Source organism: Crocodylus porosus, unplaced genomic scaffold (assembly GCF_001723895.1).
Source record: "Crocodylus porosus isolate Cpor-Errol unplaced genomic scaffold, CroPor_comp1, whole genome shotgun sequence".
In the NCBI taxonomy this organism is placed as follows: domain Eukaryota; kingdom Metazoa; phylum Chordata; order Crocodylia; family Crocodylidae; genus Crocodylus; species Crocodylus porosus.
In genome coordinates this window covers 15,799,835-15,824,827 of record NW_017728912.1, presented here as the reverse complement: position 1 = coordinate 15,824,827, position 24,993 = coordinate 15,799,835, and the positions used below count along the sequence as shown (strand labels likewise).

General features: G+C 39.7%; 1 protein-coding gene across 2 annotated transcripts in view; it reads right to left on the bottom strand.

Annotated features, from left to right (window-relative positions):
* Nucleotides 1-13,502: 13,502 nt before the first annotated feature.
* The window catches only part of NDST4 (N-deacetylase and N-sulfotransferase 4), a 170,610-nt gene continuing 159,119 nt past the window's right edge, over nt 13,503-24,993 (bottom strand). For both annotated transcript variants that reach the window (XM_019534053.1, XM_019534052.1), the window contains exons 14-15: nt 14,920-15,022; nt 13,503-13,780 (exon numbers count right to left, since the gene is read on the bottom strand). In XM_019534053.1, coding sequence (XP_019389598.1) covers nt 13,661-13,780; nt 14,920-15,022 — 223 coding nt within the window. In that variant the 3' untranslated portion in view covers nt 13,503-13,660. The remainder of the gene's footprint in view (nt 13,781-14,919; nt 15,023-24,993) is intronic.

Here is a 24,993-nt window from a genome sequence, read left to right as displayed (position 1 = left end):
ACTCTAAATTTTCTAATTGAAGGTGCAATAATGGAAAACACTTATCATTGGTGGGAAGCCAGGAAATGGATGTGCCAAGAGTGACACATTTTTAATGCAATTTTACTATAAATAATAAATTTTAAGAAGAGAAATGTCTTCATTGTGTCACAGTTAAATAAAGGTGTCTAGAATTCTCCTTTGTAAAAAAAAATGTAGCTTGTGCCTAATGTGCTGATATTAAATAGGTCCCTGAGAAACACAATCTGCAAAGGATGTTTCTAATTTAATACTCAGCATTTTGTCAATGATTCTCATTATGGGTGAAATGGAAATGCAGGGTAAATAATGGGTCTTTGTCAAATGTTCTATTTTCCTTTTACTTTGACCCTATTCTAGAGGGTGATGTTTCTCAGGAAGGACAGAAATCAATTTCTCATTTAGAGACAAACAATGAAAATATTCCTATGAATACATTAAGTGTGAGAACGGTGTTGTATGGGAACTGGGCTTTATTGTGTATCAGTGAAATGAGACCTTTATCTCACTGGGCTTCACAACTATTATTAGTGCTAATATGTTCACAAGATTTGTTCAGGTAATATTCTGAAACTCCAGATTTTCCTTCATATGTATTCTTCATCTCAAACGTCTAGAAATAGAGGTTGAAAAATTATATATGATTTTTGATAGTTATTGGTTTCAGGCAGCTCAGGAGTATGCATGCAACTAAATAACTACACGTGAGATTACACTGCACTGCAAGACAATCCTCATTTAGAGCATTTTTTTAATTTCCATATTTGTCCTAAACCAGGATGTGGAAAAATTAAAATAAATAAATAAATACAAGCATGAAATACTGAATTAATTTATCTGAAATTTCCTTTTATAACTGTAGGCAGTCATGGCTTGAAAATGTACAGTCTTTCCATGAACCATTATGAGAATTTAGGGGTTTCTTCATAAAAGAGGAGGATGGGCTAGAATGATATGGAAAGCTTTGCAGGCTGGAATGCCTTTCGAAAGAGCCTGATTTGGGGAATATTGACTGTCTGGAAAGCACTTTCACCATTGCCTTGCAAACAAACCAAAAAACTGGCACTTAAATTTAAACTCAGTGCATTGCCGTGCCAAGCCCTGTTAATGCCCAGAAGAGGCAGTGCATTACTTCAACCCAGCTCTGCAGCATCTGTAAAGATTAGGTGTGTGTGGGGTGGGGGCGGGTTGGGCACTTTTGTCTAACAGCTGTTTCAATCAGCTTTAGCCAGAACTGTCAAAAAGCCCCACTGAGGTGCCTGATTTTTACAGATGTTTCTGAGCCAGGTTGAAGTAACCTGCTGCTTCTTCCGGTAAAGTACTGTTTGCTTGTTTTTTAACATCTGCAAGCGGCCAGAATGAAGGCCTTATCCAAAGCTGCCACTATTTTGGACTCTGGTGAGCACCATGTTATTTCCTTGTCTATGCCAGGCCCAGACTGCGGGCTCATTGACTGAGGAAGCAAAACAATATTTGACCCTTGCCTCTTCTACCCAACACACAGCTGTATATGCGAGAGAAGGAGGAATAGTCCACTACCCTCCGCACCTTTTTCATTCCAGCCTGCATAGGCTCTAATGATACAGGCAGCCTTTAATGGGAAGTAAGGGAGCTTCTTATACCCCTAGTTTGTCTGTATGAGTGAGGTGGGCAAAGTACAAGCTGCACAGTAGCATACCTAGGGATGGGAGAGCAGGGCATCAGCCCCTGGAACCAATTTAGATGAGCTGCCAGCATTGTGCTCCCTGGGAAACCTGTGCAATGGCAGCAGTAGCGCATGCCACTAGTGTAAGGGGAGCTTGTGCAGCCACAGCAGAGGTGGCAGTCTCTTGCATGAGAGGAGACTGAGTCACTGCCACTACTGTCACCAGCACCACATTAGCAGCTACAACAGTGTGAAGGTCTTTGAGTCTGTGATAAGACACTCTCTTGCATGGTTCTCCCATCCCTATGGCTCTAAAGATGTGGACTGGCACCTTGCACTCCAATTTGAATGATTTTTTTTTTTGTGGAAAATATCATTTACTGATGCTTCTAATTTTTCATGCCAAGAAAAACTTAAAAAAAAACTCACATGGACAAGTTTTAGAAATCTCTTTTGGAATAAAAAAAATTATCTTTTTTGAGAAATGTATGCTACTATTTTAACTCCATACCTTTATTAAAAATATTGAAATGACTTTAAAACTTATGATCAAAATGCTTCACCTGAATTCTGCAACATGGACATGACTGCAAATTTAAAATATGTAACAAAATCGTTTTTCAGAATTTTTAGACCAACTTTGTCAAATACAACTTTCACACACATTTAGCGTAACTGTGTGCCAAGTTCCAGTTGCATACCTGCTGGGTGTGCACTGTTTCCAATCTCATATACAGCTGCAGGACACATACATCGTTTGTTTCTTAATGAGTTCAGATGAAACACTGTTAATCAGTTGGAGAGTGGGAAGTGGGTTTCACCAATTTTACTCTCACACATTTAAATTATCATTTCTATGCTGTTGGGCAATACAATGAGCTGCAATATACTTCACTTGTATCTTGTCATCTTCATTTCTATAATTTGCATCTTCAAGTTGCCTCCCTTGTGGGGATGTTGGGAGGCTGGGGTGGTGTAGGTGCTAAGGTGCATGGTTGAGTGCCCAGAGGTTGCACATTTGAGGTCATAGCAGAAGTGCTCACAATGCGGCCCCATCAGATTCTAACAAATCTGTGAATTCTGCTAAATACTTTGTCATGAGGACTTGAGAAGGAAGGACTGTTGAATTTGTGGAAATTAAGCACCTATAGTAGGAAATACCTCCTGCAACTGTTGAATGGACTCTTTCATCATTCATGTGACTATAAGTCTGTGTGACTTTTTGATCCTTTCACGAAATCTTACACAGCAGCACAGAACATTATTGCCTACATTATGACCATTATTAGCCATGCCATTCAGAACGGGCCATTTTTACCTCAGTCTAACCCTATTTGAAAAATCTGTTGCCTCTTTGCTACATATGTACAAATCAACATAGTCAAGCACTAAAGTTAATTGTACAGTACCTACAAGGTTCAGGTACATTTTGAAATACTTCTCTACCAGCCAGACTTTCTCTTGCTGTGAGGAAAGGAAAAAATGTAGAGACTTAGCTTTCTGACTGTGCAATTAACCTTTGAAAATGAGTTCTTGTGCTATGTTAATTGGCAGGCAATCACCCATCTGGGTTGTCTTAACTGTTTCAGATTACCAGCTCAGAAATATATGGGCAGTCTATGTTTTATCTCAAAGTTTGGGATCATGTCTTGTAAGTGGGTGGAAGGAATTTGGTTTGTAGGCTAAATACATACTCTCTCCCAAATAGCTGGTAAATTCTAGTAAATTATCTTTTGTAGTTATTTGAGGGAGATGAGTCCACTGAGGATGTAAGTGAGATATATAAAAACTTAGTTATTTCTTAAAATGAAAATTTATACTAAGGTCACCAGCCTTAATGGTGGCAGATTTATACCTTCAACCACCTAATTTGCTGTGCTGCAGTATAACTCAATGGCTTCATTGCAGTGGTGTCTACATCTGAACAAATGATAAAGTGCAGGGATCACTACTTGACCTTTAGAAGCTAAGACTCTTAAAGGATATTTTCAGTATATCCCCTCTTCCAACAAAGTTTCACTATTTAACCAGGCTACTTGAAAAATTCTCATTTATAGTTACCATGTAAGAAGTGAAATTTACTTCTTAGAGACTTTCATTTTCTTGCTGGTAGTCAGGAAGTCACAAATTAGTATAGAGAGAAATTTATTTTCAACTGAAATTAAGAGGTAGTAAACAATGGACTTGGAGAGTAAAGGGTACACTGGTGGGAGGGTGGTAAATAGGATCCAGAGGTAAGATTAGGCTACTGTTTGTGAAGAAAGGTAGTCTGTTCAGTAGAAACCAAAGATCAAAGGTAAAAGGAACATTAGTGTAACTCAGTTTTGAAGGGTTAAATGCATAGGTTATATACTTACATCTGAAATTAATGAACTCAGTCTGGCAATATTATAAAGAAAGAGAAGATGAGAAGAGATTTCAACATATATTTTCTATTTTACCTCAGCAAAGGTAGTTTTGGTTTAACTCAATTTACATGTATTATCTTGACGGGGGGTATCAAACTTTATATGTAACTGAATCTCTCCTGCTAGAAATGAGTATTTTTTTAATCTCTTCCTCCCTTCCTTGTTACTCAGGAATGTATTCAGATAGTTTAATACTTCTCTCACATAGGAAGAACTCAGAAGTAACTCTACAGAAGTCCATGGCTTTGGAGGAGTAAATCTCGTATGGAAAATTGAAAACTGTTTATTGAATGGGTTATGGTTTTCTAATACAGATAAAGCAGAGTTGCATTCAATATGTTTTGGGACATTTTTAGCATAAAACCAGAGCTTGATTAATAAAGCTGGCATTACTCTGTGCCATGGGCACTACTCTGATCATTAAAGATAGGATTGAGTAATAAAGCTGAGATCCCAATCCAGATTTGAATTTCTTCCACATTCCTATGTATACTACACAATGAATTGCAAAACAAAGTTCTGCCTTATTCCAGTCCCAAGTATATATGGAGTAGATAAAAGGTGATTTTGCTTTTCCAGATAAGGTTGTTTATGATATTTTGAAAGCTACATGTTACAGAACAACCTTCACTTGCTTACTCTGTGCGATTACACAGTACTCTGCAGAAAGATGTGCTATAACTACAATGTCATTATATTGTAGGATTTATTCCCTTCTTCATGAGAAAATCTGAATCTCATTTGCATCAATGTGTGTTATTCATTTATGGAAGAGAGACAGATTAATATTTGGGTGATTTTTTTGGCCTTTGTGAACAAAGTGAACTAAAAAATTTAATGAAAAAAACCCAGTAAACATAAGTATATACCTGCCCCACAGCTACAGATTTTCATCAGTCATCCTTCTACGTATTCAGTTTTTCTTCTTATATTTAAAATTGAACTTAGTGCAGGAAGTTAAATTTTCCATCTAGGACTATGATCAACAGATGTTGATCTATAACACAGTGCAGCATAGTCTAGAGCAGATGCGTGCAATTAATTATTTCAGTTGGTGGGCCACTTAAGTAATTTTGGTGAGCTGTTGAGGGCCAAACGCATAAAATCTTTCAGAAGATATCATTTTAACAAGTTATATTTAAAAAATAAATCACATATAAAATGTCTACTATAACATATTTTAATTTTATTTCAAAAATAATTTTTGCCCCCAATTTTTTTTTTTTAGTAATGTATATAAAGGTAATTACGTAACTCAAAATAAAGTGTTACTCTTGTATATTGTGTATGTGTGTGGGGGGAGGCGGGTGTGTGCATGCAGGGGATGGGTATGCATGTGTGTGGGGGGGTGTAGGTAGAGTGGAGGTATGTGGGGGGGTTGAGTGTTAGGGTGTGTGGGGAAGTGGGTGTGTACATGTGTGTGTGGGTCTGCCCATGTGTTAGGTCCCAGGAGTCAGCCGGCAAAGGGGAGAGGGGGGAAGAGGCAGGGGTACATGCAGCTCCCTTGCCTTCAGAAGGTTCCTCCTTCTTCTGCCCCTTCTGTGATGTTCCAGCTGCCTTCCATCCACTCAGCTGCCCACAGGTGGCTGCTCATTGTGCTGGGTGGTTGGAGTAGGTGGAAGGCAGCTGGGAGCTGGAGTTGGTGCCCTGCCTAGCTGGGCACATGTCCCCATGACCAGTGCCCTTCCCCACACTACTCGATGCTCAGAGTGATACAGTAGGAGCAGGAGGAGGAGAAGCAACTGGTAATGGGGGGAGCCAAGCAGTACTTGGTTGGATGCAGCAGCAGCTGGAGCAGTCCCACTGGGAAGCAGTGCATGCTGGCCAGCGCTGGGGCTGGGGATGAGGCCGGGATCAGGGTGGTGCCATCACTGGGCACAGCGTGGGTGCAGGTGGGAGCATGATGTGGGCTTCCCCAGGTGGGAGTGGGCAGGACTTGGCCTCATACAGAGTGTTGCAGGGGCAGCTGTGGGGTGGATACAATCAATTGGTGGGTTGGATCTGGCCCATGGGCCATATTATACCCATCCCTGGTCTTGAGTAAGATAATAATACACAGAAAGTTAAATGAGTGGAAATGTAATTAGTTTCTGAATTATTAGACTAAAAGTGTAACAGTTAAACTAGATGAGTTTAAATAAAAGTGGCAATCTCAACAATGTTGTTTTGAAATACTGCATTCTCCCAAACAAGCCTTGAAGAAAATGTATATGTACACCTGGAAGAGATTTAATTTTAGGCCAAGACCTAAAACTCTATTGTCAAGCTTCATCTGTGTTTTCACACATCTTAAAGCCTTAAAGGCATTCTATTAGTGAAACAATATAAGGAATAAAAGAGAATAGGACCAAACAGAGGACAGGAATCTCTGAGAAACAGATAATGCTGGATAATTATTTGAAAAGCCTCTGAGGATCAGATTTACAAAGGTGTTCGGGCACCAAAAAATCCAGGTTGCTACATGCCTATGAGGTTTATAAAAGTGTTTAGTCATTTGACTCTCCTTGAGTTCAGGTTCTTATCACTGGAAGTCAAAGGACTCCTAATTCACTTTTGAAAACAGGACATAAACTTCTGAGTCATTTATGTGCTTTTGGACATTTTACCTGCTGTACTTTTGCTGTCAAGCAGATCGGGCAGAAGCAAAAGGTGATATTAAGAAGTCTGTAATGTAATTTCTAATTCTCTTAAGGATATAAGCCCTAGCTAGGAATAGTTAAGTTATTCTGTAAGCCCTTTATTAAGTATTATTTACTTCTATATGCTTTAACCTTTTTTTCTGACAGATGTCTATAACATAAATAAATACTTATTCATGTTGGGTGCCTAGAGATACCAAAAATTAGCCTGATTTTGGGGAAAGCAGTGAGCATGCAACTTCTGAAAATCAAGCCCCTTTAAGATGTCTCAAACCCAAAAAATCACTAGGCACTTTTGAAAATCTTAAGATACCTAAGCAGATTGTGTATAGGGGCCAATTTTACAAGAAGAGCCGAGCATTCATAGCTTCTATTGAATTAAATTGAAAGTAGTTGCCTAATATTTTTGAAAGTCAGCCCTGTAATGTGTATTATACACTGTCACTTGCACATAGGCAGCAGTACTGCCAAAATTAATGTTCTTTGCTCAACAGCTGGAGGACAAAGAGTAAGGCAGTTGATTTGGTCTACAACACTTAAAATTCCCATGCAGCAGGAAGCTGTAAATCCCAAAGCATCAGGGGCTGCAATGTTGAGGACAGGTGAAGGCACAGGATAAATGCAGAGGACAAGAGAAGCTGAGTCAGTGCATATCCTGAAATATAAGGAAGAGGCCAGTCACAGAGCAATATTTTGGTTCAGCCCTTAGTGTTTATAAGGTACTAAAAAGACTCTTGTACATAATTTACCAGCAGAAATGTTTATTCTGTAGAAGTGAGAAGAAACAATAATAAGGTGTATACACATCAATTATTGAAAACAGTTTTAGCAAATACAGCTTTTGTCTCTCTCCCCCAACAAACAAAAATATTCTGAATGATCAAAGTTGATTTTTCTTTTTTTCCTTGAACACCAAATATATACCCAGCACTAAACTAGATTGGCTCTAGTCAGATAGGGGGAAAAATGGGGAGGAGGAACCTTGTCTGCAAAGCAGATAATCCTTTCCCCATGTCTCAGATCTATGAATAAGTTTATCTTTTTCAAATACTTCCAAATGATGCTGTTTATGTCTTATAAAAGTTATCCTGTTGGTAGAACATTTAACATATAAGAGTTTGTGTTGTTCGCAAGTCCTTATTTATTTTTGCTAGGTACACTACTGATGGGGGATCGAATCCATAGACAGGTCCACACCTTAGCAGTTGCATTGAAGGGATGCACTGGAAGGAAAACAAGAGAATAAAGAAAGGATAAGTATTTTTTCCCTTAATGGGGGAATTTCCTATACTGAGACTGTACAGTTTTAAAGTAGTCCTTCAAATAGTATTTGTCTTTGGTTTTATATTGATTTGTATATACATTTCCTAATAAAATGATAGGAACAATCTATTTTAAGGGTAGATTTTAGTATGAGCCAATTGTGAGGAGGGATATATTCAGGAACATGTACAGAATTTCAGTTCCTTGAGAAACTCTCAGTGATGGAGACCCTGGAATGGCTTGAAGAAGGGATGGCACTACCTCTAAGCCCTGGTAGATGTCCCTTCATTTGAGGGCTAAATCACATTCACTGTATGTTGTAGCATCTTGTACTGAAACTACTAGGATATCCTCTGTGATAATCTGTGAACAAGGACTGGTTTTCAATCTATTGGGCTAGCAGTTTTTATAAGCATTACTTTCACTCACAATTTAATACAAATAAGAAAGAGAGGCAGGGGATACAATTTGATACCGCAAAGTGGTCTTTGTTTCTGAATTCAGATCATGTCCCTAATGCCTCATTATCACATTACAAAGTCTGGATCATCACTGTTTTCATTATGCAACTTTTTTCTTCCCCCAAGAATTTATAATTCTACCATTTTAATTTGTTCTGGGGAAACTTGGCAGACTGACTCTGTATCTGAAAGAAAATTTGTTTTATTAAAAAGGAGTCTAAAAGCAGTTAATCTGGAAAATTTATTTTAGACCTTGAGAGGTCAATACACAATTTAGAAGATTTCAGATGCTATTCTGATTGCCTATAGCTAAATGACAACCTCAGTTATATAAACTCAATTTTATAAGCACTGAGACGTCAATCCTGTAAACAGATCTAGTACAGGCTCTGGCACCTGTGTCTATACAGGTCTTTTAAAGTCAGAGCTGCACAAGATAAAGAGTGTGGAAGGAGGTATATTCAGGAGGAGTGAAGGTGGAATAATCAAGGAAACTGTTCTGTATAGGGAGAATTCATCCACATTTAACTTGTGAAGGACTACATAGGGATAGACATCAAGCCATACAGATTAAATTGAAGGACTGAGTCAATTGAGACGGAGAATGCATAAATGTAACACAGTAATAGAAACCAATGTGGTGGTGGAGTTCAAATAGTGAAAGCTGAATCACATGGGTGTAGTTTACTAAAAACAAGCAATTAGGGTCCATTCCAGTGCTCACCTAAGTTAATAGAAAGACTTTCATTGACTTCAAAGGGCACTGGATCACGTCTCTTGTGAGCCCAAACTAATTCAAGTCTATAAATAAATATTTCTAAGAGCAGACGAGAACCTACTGGCTATTAAGACACTGAACTGAAGTAGGGGAAAAAAATTGTATATCCAGTCCTACCGTCTCCCCAGAAGTAGAACTACTATTGATTTCCCTGTGAGTTCTTCACATGGAAGAAATGCAAAACTGGGCCCTGAAACTAAAAAGAAAGGCTGTTTCTCTTTTCAAAATTGGTTTACTATTCATGTTGGTTGTATATGTTTAACTGGTGGTGTATGTTTTCAACAGTTACTTAGTCATTGATATCAAACCATAAATGCATGGATTGCTAACAGAAAAATAATCAAGAATACTTACTTACAGCTAGTGCACAAAGACACTTCTAAAATAATGCCATTGTGAAGAATGACTGCATTGATAGCTCTTGTTACAGAAGGAAAGGATAAGATCTTATGCTGTTATTTTATCGTCATGTGTCACATAATAAAGCCACATTAATGCCAGCATATCAGTGAGAACATGAGAAATCCTGGTCGTGTGACACCTGTCTAAAAATGTAAGAAATGACAATACAGGGCAAAGCTAGAGAAATAACATGATTTCTCTGTTCTGCAATGTCTTTCAAGGATGTAATGCTATTGCCTAAATGAGATTTAAATTTGCATTTTTTTCTAAGTGAGAAGCTGGTCTTCTTTTTTTCTCCTTCAAAAGGAGTGCAGCAAATTTTAAGGCACACATTTCATTCCCATGAAAGCCCTTTAAAATGTTAACTCTTCCCCCACCCCAAAGTATTTGAAATTTCCTTAGCTTTTCACTTTAAAATTATGAATTTATTTTAATTACTGATGACTTGCTGAAGATAAAATTCAATGCTTAAACATGTATTAGTGGATACCAGGTATCCCTCTTCTTGACAAAGCTCTCTAACAAGGCTATTAATTAAAAGGTGGGCACTTCTTCCACATTTAGAGAAAAGCCTGACAGTGTTAGCTGGCTAAAAGCACATCTAATAGATCCTCCTTCAGGGGACATAGATACAGCAGGTTGCAACTAGGTTTAGGTGGAGAGAGATGCTCAGCTGCTTGTTCTTGGGCAGTTTTGGATACATACAGAAGTGTGGGACCCTCTGGAATATTCAAATAAAAAAGGTACATAGTAACTTAAGGTGCTTCTAGGGATAGGCAAATGCTAAGCAGTCTTTTACGTTGCAATTTGGGTCTTAAATTGAAGACTGTAGGTGCCTAACTAATTTTAAAGTTCCCAAGTCCTTTGAACCAAGTCTTAAAATCCAGATAATGGAAATAGGGAAATAAGAAGTGGCACTGTTTCATGTTGCGTTGTATAAAGTGGTGGGAATAATTCCTTTGCATCCCTAGAAAAAACATAGAGCAGATCCTCAAGAAATTCATTTCTAAGCACTCGGAGAAGAAGGTAATTAAGAACAGTCAGCATGGATTCACCAAGTGCAAGTCATGCCTGACCAACCTGATTGCTTTTCATGAGGAGATGACTGTCTCTGTGGATGCAGGAAGAGCCATGAACATGATATAGCTTGACTTTAGCAAGGCTTTTGATATGGTCTCCCACAACATTCTTGCAAGCAAGCTAAGGGTATGTGGGTTGGATAAATGGACTGTAAGGTGAATAGAAAACTGCCTGAACTATTGGGCTCAGAGGGTAGTAATCAATGGCTTGATGTCTAGTTGACAGCCGGTATCAAGTGGAGTGCCCCAGAGGTTGGGGGCTGGTTTTGTTCACGATCTTCATCAATGACCTGGATGATGGGATGGAGTATACCCTCAGCAAGTTTGCAGATGACACCAAGCTGAGGGAATAGTAGATATGCTGAGGGTAGGGCTAGGATTCAGAGTGACCTAGATAAATGGGAGGATTGGACCAAAAGAAATCTCATGAGGTTCATTAAGGAGAAGTGCGAAGTCCTGAACTTAGGACGAAACAAACCCATGCAGGCTGGCAACTGATTGGCTGGGCAGCAGCTCTGCAGAAAAGGACCTGGGTGTTACAGTGGACAGTAAGCTGAATATGAGCCAATAGTGTGCCCTTATTGCCCAGAAGGCTAACAGTATACTGGGTCACATTAGCAGGAGCATTGCCAGTGCATCAGAACAATGTTCCATGCTGGAAATCCAGCGCATCGGAGCAAACTCAGTTACCTGAGTCTGCCAGAGAATGGAAATTGACTTGCTCTGGCAGCCTTTCCTGTCACGTGTATCAGTGTCCCCATGCATCCCCACATTGAACATGTTTTATTTCAAAGCACCCACCACCATTTTTTCAGCATGAGGGATGCTGATACATATGAGGCGTGGGTGCTTTTAATTAGCACAGCTCACTAATTAAAGTACCTGGCACCGTGTCCCAGAGCACATGTAAAAATGCCCTAGAGTACCATGTGCAGTTTCAAACAAACTGGAGACTGTCCAGCCTAGGGCAGCAAAAATGGTTAGAGGGCTGGGGAACATAACTTCTGAGGAGAAGCTGAAGGAACTTGGCTTATTTAGTCTGGAGAAGAAAAGACTGGGGTTGGGGTAGGAGGGACTAATAGCAGCTTTCAGCAACCTGAAGAGTGATTCCAAAGAGGATGGAGCTAGGCTGTTCTTAGTGGTGGCAGATGACAGAGTAAGGAGCAATGGTATCAAGTTGCAGCAAGGGATAGTTAAGGTTAGATCTTAGGAAAACCTCTCACTAGGAGTGCATTAAAGCACTGGAACAAATTATCCAAAGGGGTTCTGGACCCTCTATCCTTGGAGGTTTTTAACCCCTAGCTAGAAAAAGTCTTTGTTGGGATGATCTAGCTGGGGCTGGTCCTACTTTGAGCAGGGGGTTGGATTAGATGACCTCCTGAGGTCCCTTCCAACCCTTATTTTTTATGCTTCTATGATTTGTTTGCTCACCAAATCATGTCTGTAAGCATGGGTTTTCATTGCATAGCTTAAATATCCAGCTGAGTTACTTCCCAGCCTTGAAAACCTGACCTTACTATACCAAGGAATACAACAGTGTTCACAATATCATATCTACAGTAATCTATACTTTGTATAATCTAAAAAGCATGTACAACAAGTGGGCATATAAAACTAGGTTTGTGTCTATCCAAAAACACAGTATCTCAATGTGTAAGTAAAAAACTATAAATTAAATATTTGATATATTATGGATAGTATTCCTTTTTGTTTTATAGTGACTGGTTTAAAAATTGTATAGGAAGGATTGTATAGTATTCATTAAATACTATAAGCTTATAAATAATTTCTATGGAACCCAGATGCATTTGTACTGACATTTTTTTAAAATTCTGTAGGCCTTTTCTAGAAGAACTATTACCCAATTTCCCTATTTTAAAGGCTTCAGAGTAACAATATTTGGTCTCAAGACCAACAACTAAATTTTCAGAATTAAGCCATTGTCAGTGTGCAGATAACTAGGCTAATGGCCCGCTTAGATTTTTTGACCTTTTTGATGTTGGTTTTATGAGCACCAATGACATTATGACAAACTATTTAATAAGATTTCACATCCCAAGTCTTTGTTACAAGCACTGTGGGAGCTAGACAAGCATGATGAAGAACCTTATCAGGGGTGGCAAAGTAACTGAGTAAAAGTGGCAGTTCAGCAGAGTGCACAAAGTTTTCAATCAGCCAATTTTGTTGAGGTTCACTACTAAATCCACCAAGAGGAAAGTCACGTTTCTGCATTTAACCTCAGAGACCCACATTGGTCCAATGGACCAGGGTACATCTTTTTGGGGAAGAAAAAGGTTATAAAGGAAAGCCTATGACTATGAATCAAATCTCTCAAAAACTGCATAGAGTTGTGCCAGCAAAAAATTTTACACAACATGGGCTGAACAACTTGCGTTCAAGCAGCAAAGACAACTATTCAATTTTAATAAATAGTTTATAATTTTTAGTTATTATTAGGGCACCTTAGTGCAAAGTATGAAATGTCCCCTGTAAAATGATGTGTACCCTGATTTCTTACCCTGCAAACTGAACAAAGAACAAATAGAAAAGAAAACTAATGACCAACCTCACAATCCACTGAGAGATGTTCCCGTCCTTTGCTTGTGTCCTGACAGACTGTAATTTGTCATATACGGTGAAGACTATCAATCATACATACAGTTTGTGGATCTTTCTGGTAAGCAGAGGGACTAAACTATGTGAGAGTCCCAGTCTGGATAAAGAATAATGCCACATAGCTCCATATTGTTTCCTGGAAGCTGACAAAGGGATTGATGAGAATAACTGCCAGCACGTGCATATATAACAGTTTTCTTTTTATTCATTGTGGGTTTTTGTGGGGTTTTTTTTTTAGAAAGAGTTATTTACGAAGCCCTCCAGTGATGATCACATGTAAGTTGGGGAAAACAAAGGGGTTTATGGTGAAGGCAAATGTCATTAGAGGCTTTGGTCCTCTGAAATTCAGTGCTATCTCACTTTCTGTAGTTCCTGTCTGAGCCATGATGGCAGAGGTTGTCCCAGTCTATGCAGTAGTTTGGACAGTTCCACATTGTGATCTCTGTAGTAGCTTGAAAGAAAAGCTCGAGACTGAGAGGGAGGAGAAAGTAATAGTCAAAGAGAGTTTGCCTCAGAAAAGGACATGCCAGTACAAAATAACAAGGAAAAATCCTACCTTACTGACATGACTCTTCCTTTCTGTCCCTCCCCATTTAAAAATAACTTAACAGGCTTATTAAAATTCTTAAGGCACATGCATCAGCATTTTTAGTACTCAAAGTGAATTAATTTAGTATTAGTAGAATCCGTCTAAACAAATGTTTTATATTCTTTAAAACTTGTCAATAGAATCTGGATCCTTTGAAAGCGTCTTTCAAAGTATCCTTACTACCCTGTAAAGATGAGGGTTTGCAAACTACCTGGGGATATATATAGAGCCACAGTAAACAGCTATATGGGTTTGCTGATGAGCTCCAAGTAATTAGAGAAGAAGTATCCTTTGAAGTAAAAGTCATGGCAAACACTTGAGCAGCCTATCTTTAATTTGGCAGCCCTCGGCATGTCTACACAAGAGTTTTACTGCACAATTGACTAATTAGCTGCCCAAGAAACATCTCTGCATCTACACGTGCACCCATATTAAGCTAGAGTAAATTAATTTACTCTACAGTAGGAAAAAAGTACAAGTACTATTTTGCTGCAGAGTAAAAAAGACTGCAGGAGTGCACTGTCCAGCTGGCTGGGGTACCAGGGTGCTTCAGTGTGAGGTCTGTCTCCTGGCTAGCCCCCAAACTGAAGCTCCCTTGTGTCCTAGCCAGCCCTTCTTCAGCTTGTTGAGCCAGACAGGAGCAGCCCTGAGCTTGTAGGGTGCCCCCTGTACACCTCTACCAGCTGGGGCTGCTCTGACTGGGCTCCACATACTGTGCTTGAATAAACTGCAGAGCTTATTGCTCTGGAATGTATTCAAATGGTGTGCCCAGGAGCAATTAACTCTAGAGCAATAGGCTCCACAGTTTATTCATGTGCTGTAATTGCACATGTAGACATGCCCTCTGTGAACTAAGTTGGTTGTAAACCACCTAAATACAAATGATCCAGATTCTACTGTTTTGCACTATTGCAGTAGCATGGGTAAAAATCTGTAAAACTGCTCTTTATTTTTGTTCTCTAGTCCTAATTTTCCATCAGGTATACACAAATACTGACTAATATCTATAGAAAACCTGTACCTCTTGATCCATTGGTGGGTATTTTCGGCCTTTGCTCTTTCCCAGGCATTTTGTCTTCCCTCCTTCTAGTAGCTGACACCAAAAGCCTTTCTGAGGGTCAAACCTACAAGGAATTGTATATCACCAAGGTTTAATTATGGGAGAAATGCGAATTATTTAACAGACAATATTAGCCAAACTTTGTCATGTTGGGATTTGGGATGTGTTAGTTATTGTACTGAAGGTTGAAGCTTAACAGGAAACAGTTTTGCTGTTGAGCAAAATTTTCAGGATTTTAATTTCTGTTTTCCATTCCACATTGGGATGTATCCAAGATGTTTGGAAGTTTATAATGGAGAGACCCTTATCCAACCTCCAAATAATTTAGTGGGAAGAACCATGAGCTGTGATGTAACAGATAAGTGTTCAAGCTCTGTTCTTCCTGGTGCAGATTAAGGACTTGAAACTCCACCTTCAGTAGCATAATTTGTGGGAGGGGGGGGAAATAAGTATTCACTGATTTAGGCTAAGTACAAGCCAGTCAAAGACTATATCAATTCAAGACTATATCAATTCAATTTTCATAGGTTAGTCTGTGCTTCAAAGAGTAAATCAATAAACAAGTGAACAGACATTCACTTCTGATTCTGGAAATTCAGCCACATGCCTGAAGTGGCCCAGGCCAGAAGCTGAGGGGTGGCAGAGCATGCCTTCTTGCTCAGCTGGAGCAGACAACTTGGGCCAAGTCTAGCCAGCCTGTCCTGCAGGGGAGGTGTAAAGCATCCTGAGATGCTGGGGGACTCTGAACTAACTTGAATCTGGAGGGGATCTAGGACAGAAGTTCAATAAACTAATTTAATTTAAATCAGTTAAATCTGATAATACTACATCCATCCAGGTTTATCTTAAACTGGTTCCAGGCATTTTGAAAGCAGTTTATAGGTGCAAAATGAAGCAACAATTTTTGCTTTATCTGGCCACAGAAAGTGGTCTGTAGCTATGACCAAACACAAGTGCATGGCTGCAGATAGCTTCAAAAATGCCTGACTGGATGAAAATTTGAACCCTCTTTGTATGAGGGTGCAGATGAAGATGTTTCAAAACAGATAATTTCCTGTAACTTCTGTCTGCACTTCCTGCTACTGTTTTCAGAAGGGGGGGGGGTAAGGAGTCTATGGGGGGGTCAATTTGGGGGCTTTTCAGGCCCTGATGAAGGGTGGAGCAGGTGTACTGGAGCACCCTCTAACTGGCAGCCAGAAGCTAGATTCCCCTCCCCCCTGGAACCAGTGGCAACACATAGGGGGCTCACGGGGGTGCATGGGTACCTCCTGAGAACACCGGTGCACCCCCTGCCAGGCTTCACTCCCTGTTTAGGCAGTGGGCAGGAGTAAAGGTGGGAGCACCGCTGCCCCCCTACAAGTGCCAGCCGGGGAGTGGGGCCACTTCTGGAAGTGGCTGTGGGAATTCCAGAAGCGGCATGGTGCGGCCACTCTTTGGTGAGTGCGATCGGCTGCCGGGATACCCCCCTGGTCAGTGGGATTGGCCACTGGGGACCTTCCCACCAGTTGCTGACTGCTGTTGGGGGGGCACATGCCCCCCCGACACAAGAGGCACCTGTTGCCCATGCCTGGAACCAACAGTGAACTTCTGTTTGGTCTGGGAGACTGTTATAACTCAGAATGCTTCCTGCAAAGTATTCTCAGTTACAGTGAGGAGCTGTACTTCTCCTACATACACTGAACTTGTGTTGTTACAGATTTGAGCCAGTTTCTGATCACCTATACCAATTTATGTATAATTTCTGTCCCTAGCCTTGGTGGGGACATCAGCATGGTCCCATTTGCCCCAAGGAGTCTTTTTCATGGCACGGGCAACCCTGCACAGCTCAGTCATAGGGATCTGGGCAGGTTCTGCCCCATGCCTGGTAGTTTATGTGGGGGGTGAGTGAAGTGAGTGGAATGTGCCCCCCCTCCCCAGCTTTGCCATGAGAAACACAGCCCTGAAGCAGAAGCATATCTGTGGGAGACAGGAAGCAAACAGGGCAGCAGGAACATCCCTGAGGAATCTGAACTGGCCAGGCTGCTGCACCAGCATGCAGTGAGCTTCTCTCTCACGTACAGCAGAATCATGTAGTCCTAAAATCATGCTGGTACACTTGAGTGGAGGGAGCAGAGGCAGGTAAGATTCTGCTCCCCCTCCCCCAGTGCACCCTCCTACTACCCTCCTGCTCTCCAGTGGTCAACATAATTACTCCTCCTCTGGCCCAGGCACCAAAATATCTCACTGAGCCACTGTACTTCTTCATGATCCCACATGGCTTACAGATCATTGGCTATTCTGGGATGGGTAAGCATGCCTAGCTTTGATCAGATATTAACGTCTCTTTGAAACTAGTAAAGATGAGCCAGCAGAGATTTTGGTTTGGACAAACGGATGTTTTCCAACCAAAAAACAATTTGTTTCAAAATCTCTAACCAGCTCTAATCACAGCCTCTCAGATGTTCAATATATGCTTGAGAATAATTTATGCAGTACAATGCATGTTTGAAAATATTACCTGATTCTCTCTAGAATCAGCAGTAGCTCCAAACACTTATTTGGATAAAAATTTGCAATGTGTGTGAATCAGGAGTAATGGGCTCATGTCCATAGAAAACTCACTTTTGATTTCATTGGAAGTTTGAATGGACGTTTCACTTGCGTTTGAGCAAGCTTCTGAAGGTAATATCCTTTTAACAATAGCAGTCTTTGTTTTACGCTTATTTTTGAGGCAAATAAGCAATGTATAGGTCCTTCGAAAGAAATGGGTGCTGTTTTGTCAGTAATGAAGACCTGGTTGCTATATATTATTAGATCTAAATGATGCTTTCATTTGGAGACAGACATTATAGCATAAACACTATCTAAGCAATTCTGGTAGAAATATGAAATATGATTATCATGTCTAAAATTCAAAGATACAGGAATTTTAGATGAAGGCATTAAAACACAGACACACTAAGGAATGAACAACATAAAGTGTTAAGTTTTGAATTTATTGCTATGGGAGTTGCAGCATGCATAAAACATTGAAACGGTTTGCATTTTTGCTGTTCAGCAGATGTTTGAGAAGGATGAAGTATAATTGGCTGGAACATAAAGTTAATTAGTTGCAGAATATTTTGTTGCCCTGGGTCTATTTCTATAACACCAGCACACCTGCAATTTGCTGCTGTACATATGTGAACTCATTTGGGAAGGAGGGCAAGACTTCTTCACATTTCCTTGCCCAGACTACTACCCCATGCCTAACCCTTATAGTCTAAATTGTCCCAGTAGTTTTATCATTGAAAACTAAATAAATCATTGATTAAATATATTGATGGTGGATTCATTTCTATTTTGGACTTTTCAATCTGCTCACTGCACAGTGAAGTACTTTGGCTAGCACTCACTAATTTCCCAGGAGAAGCAGCAATATAGTGTGCTGTGCAAAAGAAAAGCTGTAGAACTATGCCCTCAAACAACATCTCTGTCTCAGAATGAGTATATTTAACATTATTGAGGGAAAGTGCAAATTTAGAAAGAAGGGGAAGGTAATTCAGACTGATTGAACTCAACCCTTTCTGCCTAGGTAATACAAAGATCTTGGGAATATATATAACCACACATCTAGTGCACAGCATATCATGTAATACTGGAACTGGGTGCAATAGATACAGTAAAAGATAGGCATAGAGAAGTAAGGCTGGAAGGGACCTCCAGGGGTTATCTAGTCCAGTGGTTTTCTTAAATTCTTAAATTGTCTCACTCTGCCACTAAATAGATTGCCTATTTTAATGCACTTTTGCATTAACAGCTCCTGATAACACCTATTCTCTACTAGTTAAAAGTTCTCCTCCATCCTTCCAAGCAGACTGTTGGCATTTACATGAAGCCTTCTCTCTGCTCAGCCTGTCTGCCTGAGGAAGAGTGCATGATGCCCAAAAGCATGTCTAAGAGCTCTCCCAATAAAAAGCATATTGCAAAAATCCTTTCTTGTAGTATATTTCCTGGACCATTACTGCTACAACACCCTGACCCTTCCTGCTTTTTATGATTCAGTCTCTAAGGTTTAGATGACAGCATGTTATAGTTTTCTTTGACAAAAGTAACTATATGGGTGGATGAAGAGAATGCTGTGGATATAGTGTATCTGGAATTGAACAAGGCTTTTGAAAAGGTCTCACATGACAGTTTCAAATTGGAGAAATGCAGGCTAGACAAAATGACCATTAGATAGATAGAGAACTCATTTAATAGCCACAAGCAAAGGTAATTATATAAACAGATCCACATCAGAATGGCAGGAGGTTTTTCATGGAGTTCTACAGAGGTCTGCCCTGGGTCCAGTGTTATTCGACATGTTTACTAATTATTTGTATGACTTGCCCAAGGTTATATAGCTTGGAAGAGCAGAGAATTGATCCCTGGTCTCCCAAGTTCAACCAGAGTGCCACAATTATATTATTTCTCCTTTGCAGCCCCACCCACAAGAGAAGTTTTAGATTAGGAAATTTTTGCAAATCTGCATGGTTTGCTCCCTTTCTCAAAAGCTTACTAGCCCATTCCTTCATTTTCAAAACTCAGGCTGCATGGTTCTTTTTGTTTGTCTGAATGAGAGCACTATTTGACAGGAAACTTGGAAGCAGCAGTTCTTGGATACTGTCTGCTCCCATCAGGATTTGATTAGATTAAGTCTGAATTGGTTTTCTCCATCTGGTAGTCTCTGCCTGGCTGTTCCTTCTGAAAAAAAAAATCAGCATCTCAGCACTGCCAAAACCACCATGTTTCTTCAGCTAAGCTAGGCCTTTTATTATCTGGGTGGACCTCTCTTTTCCACATGAGAACTCTGATTTCTCCACTTCTCTATGCGTCCACGGTAAGAAGAGTGCAAAAAGAAGCATATACAAGGAATTACCAGCTCAAGCTTCTGAAAGGAATAATGAGTTACAATGTATTAAATATCCTACCTTAACTGGCCTTATTTCACTGAGGCTGTATACCAATGAGAACAGAATAGGGCCATCATGCCCATAGTAGATAGACAAGTGGTTTTTAATCTTTTTAGATTCAAGGCTCCCCTTGTTAGATACAAGACTCCTCTAGGAAAATGCCAGTTCCTAACAAATGGAAAAATAATAGAGCAATTCTTCCAATTCTTCCCTAACCAAGAACTCAGAAAGACCTCAAGAGGTAAAAATGCTTTTAATGCTATATATTCCTATTTGAAATCTTGGGGTTTATCTTGTGAATCAGGTTATGTGTTTACTTTATAAGGCACTCCTAAAAGGGTCTCCCAGCACCCCGGGGTTAAGTACACACAGTCAAAAAGACTGAGGCTGAATTGATTCAACCTTCAAAGGTTAGTCTAAGCTTCATAGATGGGACCAATAAACAAGTGAACAGGCACTTGCTTCTGATTCTGGAAATGCAGCCACATGCCTGCAGTGGGCCAGGCCACATGCTGGGGGATGCTAGGGCATGCATGCCTCCCTGCTCAGCTGGAGCAGACAGCTTGGGCCAAAGCTAGCTCACCTGCCCTGTGACGGGTGTGTGTGGGAGCTATGGGGAAAGTACAAAGCATCCTGGTGTGCTGGGGGACTGTGAGTTAACTTGAATCTAGAGGGGATCTGAGACAGAAGTTCAATAAACCAATTTAACCTAAATCAATTAAGTCTGATACTACATCCATCCAGGTTTATCTTAGTTTTCCCATCAAAAGCAAACAAAACCTTTACAAAGGAATCCTCAACACTGGATTCAGATCCTTCCTTTGCTATAGACTAGTTTTGGCCATTTTGAAAGTGGTTTATGTGTGATGAACTTCTGATGTGTTTACAGATTTGAATCTGTTTCCAATTACTTATACTGGTTTATGTGTAATTTCTGTCCCTAGCCAAGGGGGATGTGGCTCCCTGGCTGAGCATCACTGAGACAGATGTACTGCTAAATAATTCCTTAAGTTCCAGTTAGAACCTAAAGAGTGATGGTCCTTAAAAATGTATGTGACAGAGTAAGGGGTGCTTGATTTAATTACTTCTTCTCTCTGTAAGGTTGCAGTTGAGCCATATTTACACATGAAAATCAATATTTGTCCAGGCAACATAGGTAACTGTTGCTGATGTTTTCCTGCAATAACTGGCAACTATGGGTGCCGGATTTATATGTTGTGTATAACAAATTACTTTTTTTGCACCTTGAAATGTGAGGTTTTATAGGAACAGAAACTGTGCATATATATTAATCTTTTCTATCATCCTGCTCTGCTTTGTAAATTTGGCTCAAAATGTGATTACTTTTGTTAGTTTAACTCAGGCTCTTAGCTATAAATTCTGAATATGATGAATTTTAATTCCTAAGCTATAGTTCATGATGATGGGATGAAAAGCTCTCCCAGAAATACTGAAATTTACCCATGAAAAACAAGAACATTTCATTTACCTTTTGAAAGTTGTTTCCATCTGAGAAACACAGAATATTTTACAAATAACTCACAACATTAGTTAATTTTATTTTTATCAATGCATTAGGCTAATAAGGCAAAGTGCAAGTGAGAGCTGACAGGTTAGGATTTAATTCCATACTGGTGTGCTGATTACTAAACTACGGGATGATATTTACCTCTGTGCAGATGCTGAACCACCACTTATGTCTCATGTACAGGCTATTCTGAAGATTTCTGTAGGACTCTGCATTGGTTCTGCATTTCTCTTTTTCTTACCCTTTCTGCACCATGGTATATTTCTGCCTCTTCTGAGATATTCATGCAATTACTCATGGTGATTAACTTGGTGCCCGCTAGTGTTTGCTGGATTTGGTTTTTAGGTTGCAATGTTACTGTTTTAAAAATGTGTGTTGGATGCCTAGAGATGGAATAGGCCTTGAAAGAACTCATCCAATCTATTTCATTTTGACAATCCTAATATGAAGCCACTACATTGTTTAATGTGGTTTCTTCTTCCATTCTAAATCAATGCATACTTATACATTTTCTCCACACATTTGCATTCTCAGTGTCTCTGAACTGTGATCATATAATTTCATAAAACTGTTTATAACCCATTTTTCCAGTTCAAATAAATGTGCTAGATGAAACTTATCTTTGGTGTATAATGCCACTGACTTTAATTTGGTTACATGAAGGAGGATTTTATTCACATGTAATAAAATATATATATATATATATATATATAACATAATAAAAGGCACTGAAGATGTACTATGGCAGCTTTCAAACATTTGTAGCCTACATAGGTACTCAAAATTCTTGCAAGCACAGTATGAACCAAGGACTCAGAAAAATGCATTCTAAATAATAGAAATGCTTGCCTATGAAAAATATATTAAAAATAATATGTTAAAAGACCTCTTTATTAAAAAAGCAGAAATGTCTCATATCTGATTTACTCTAAGTATGTTTGTTATAGAAAGGTTAATGAGGAACCATCACAAATGCCACATCTCATGGAAATATAGAGACAGTGCAAGGAGAAGTGAAAACTCTACTCCTTGCTTCTTCCGGCACTTCCTGTGTTATTGCTTTTACATAGGGTTTGCTCCTCCCACTCTCACTTGATGCGATGGACCAATGCTACACCAGATCCAGAATATATAAAGGATCCTGTAGAAGACAATGACTAACAAAGAAGATTCTGTTTTCTTGTACATAGGCTTTCCAGAGCCTGTACAGCCCTATACCTTCTTCTGTAATAATACTGTAGGAAGGGAACTCTGCAGTGAGAAACAAAGTTTCATAGATTTCATAGACATTAAGGGCTGAAAGGGACCTCATGAGATCATTGAGTCCAGCCCCCTCCGCCATAGGCAAGAAGTCAGCTGGGATCAAGTGACCCAGCAAGAAATATATCCAGCTCTTTTTTGACAGCACCACCTCTGGGGGGAGTTTGTTCCAGACCCTGGACACTTGCACAGTAAAGAACTTTTTTCTTATGTCTAGTCTAAATCAGCCTTCTTGGAGTTTATGGCTATTAGACCTTGTTATCCCTTGGGGAGCTCTGGTGAACAGCTGTTCTCCCAGGTCCTGATGCACCCCTCTTATGTAAGTTATCAGACTGCAATGTATGCGGGAACAAGAGAAGACTGGAAAAGAATGGAGACACAGATAGAGTTATGTGGACTAAGCCAGTCATTTATTTGTGTGTGTGTATATATATATATATATATATATATTATATGCTAATTTAAAGGCCTAAAGTTAACATAAACATCTGGTATTCTGTTAGGTGCATGCACTGCAAATATTACACCTGAGGGCATTTTTATTTTAGTTCCAATACCTGTATCTATAACTGTGATTAAGTGAAGTTCCCCAGTGTGGAAGTATTCAGTGGACAATAATTTCTTGTTGATTTACTGCTGGTGTGGGAGGGAGGGGGTGCAATTTCACTTAGTGCAGCATTAGCAGGAGTCCGATAGCAGATGGACTCTCAGCAGGGTACAATGAAAGGTTATGTAAACAGTGGTGCAGAGGTCAGTAGTACCTTCATCACAGTAATAGTAATAACTTCATTTCCAAGACATGCTTTGATTTCATGGCAGCTACTTATGCAAAAGTTTTAATTGAAAACCATTGAAGTCAATGAAAAGACTCAACAGAACATTCCTACTATACTAAAGACACATAGTAAGTAATGGTAATATCCCTTTGACTGATTTTGTGTATCATGATGGAGGATGAATTTGCAACAAGATTATTGGTGGGGGCAGCAGTACTACCTACAGTTACGATGTATCTAACATTTCCTCTGTTTTCAGCTGTTTATACTTTTGCCAAAATTGTATTATTTGGTCAAAAATTGTCAATAAAAGGTGATTGCCTGAGACTGGTTGTTTTTGAAAGTTCCATAAAACTTGTTCAGTTATCTTTGAGAATGAATATAGCAAAAATTATGTTATTTTGCCCATCAAAACCAAACAAAACAACATTAACAAAAACAAAAGCTTTACAAATGAATCCTCAAAGCTGGATTCAGACACTTCCTCTGCTATAGACATCCTGGGTGATGCTGGACCAGTTAGTTAAACCCATTTTTTCAAAAGTGGTCACTATTGATGAGTTCCTCACTGTTTAGCTGCCTAACTTGAAAACTTGATTTGCAGAAATGCTGAGCAATCACAGATCCAACTAAAGTCAATGGGAATGGTGCTTTGTACATTCATACTGTTATGTAATACTACGTATTCTGACCAATCAGATCTTGGGCATATAAAATTGGATGCTCAAAGTTAGTGAAATTTTTACTTTATGACTCAGATCCTTCCTATGTAAGATCAGGACAATAATTCTGACTGCAAGCTAAGGAAACATAGATTGGATGAATGGACTTAAGGTGAACAGAAGAGTAATCAATGGCTCAATATCTACTTGGTAGATGGTATCAAGTGTAGTGCTGCAGGGGTCAGTTTGGGGGCTGGTTTCGTTTAATAACTCTATCAACAGCTTGGAATATGGCACAGAGTACACCCTCAGCAAGTTTGTAGATGACACCAAGCTGGAGGGTAGGGCTTGGATTCAGAGTGACCTAGACAAATTGGAGGATTGGGCCAAAAGAAATCTCGCGAGGTTCAACAAGGACAAGTGCAAAGTCCTGCACTTAGGAAGGAACAATCCCATGTACTGTTACAGGCTGAGGCTGATAGGCTGGGCAGCAGCTCTGCAGAAAAGGACCTGGAGGTTATGGTGGACAATAAGCTGAATATGAGCCAATAGTGTCCCCTAGTAGCCAAAAGGCTAACAGCATACAGGGCTACACAGATAGGAGTGCTGCCAGCAGGTTAAGGTAAGTGATTATTCCTTTTTATTCAGCACAGGTGAGGCCACATCTGGAATACGGTGTTCAGTTTTACGCTCTCCCTGCTCCCCTACCCCCCAGAAAGAATGAGGGCAAATTGGAGAGTCCAGTGGAGGGCAACAAAAGTGGTTCGGGGGCTGGGGAACATGACTTATGAGGAGGGGCTGGGGGAACTGGGCTTATTTTGTCTAGATAAGAGAAGACTGAGGGGGGATTTAATAGTGGCCTTCAACTATCTGTTTTCCTGACCTCTGATCATGCG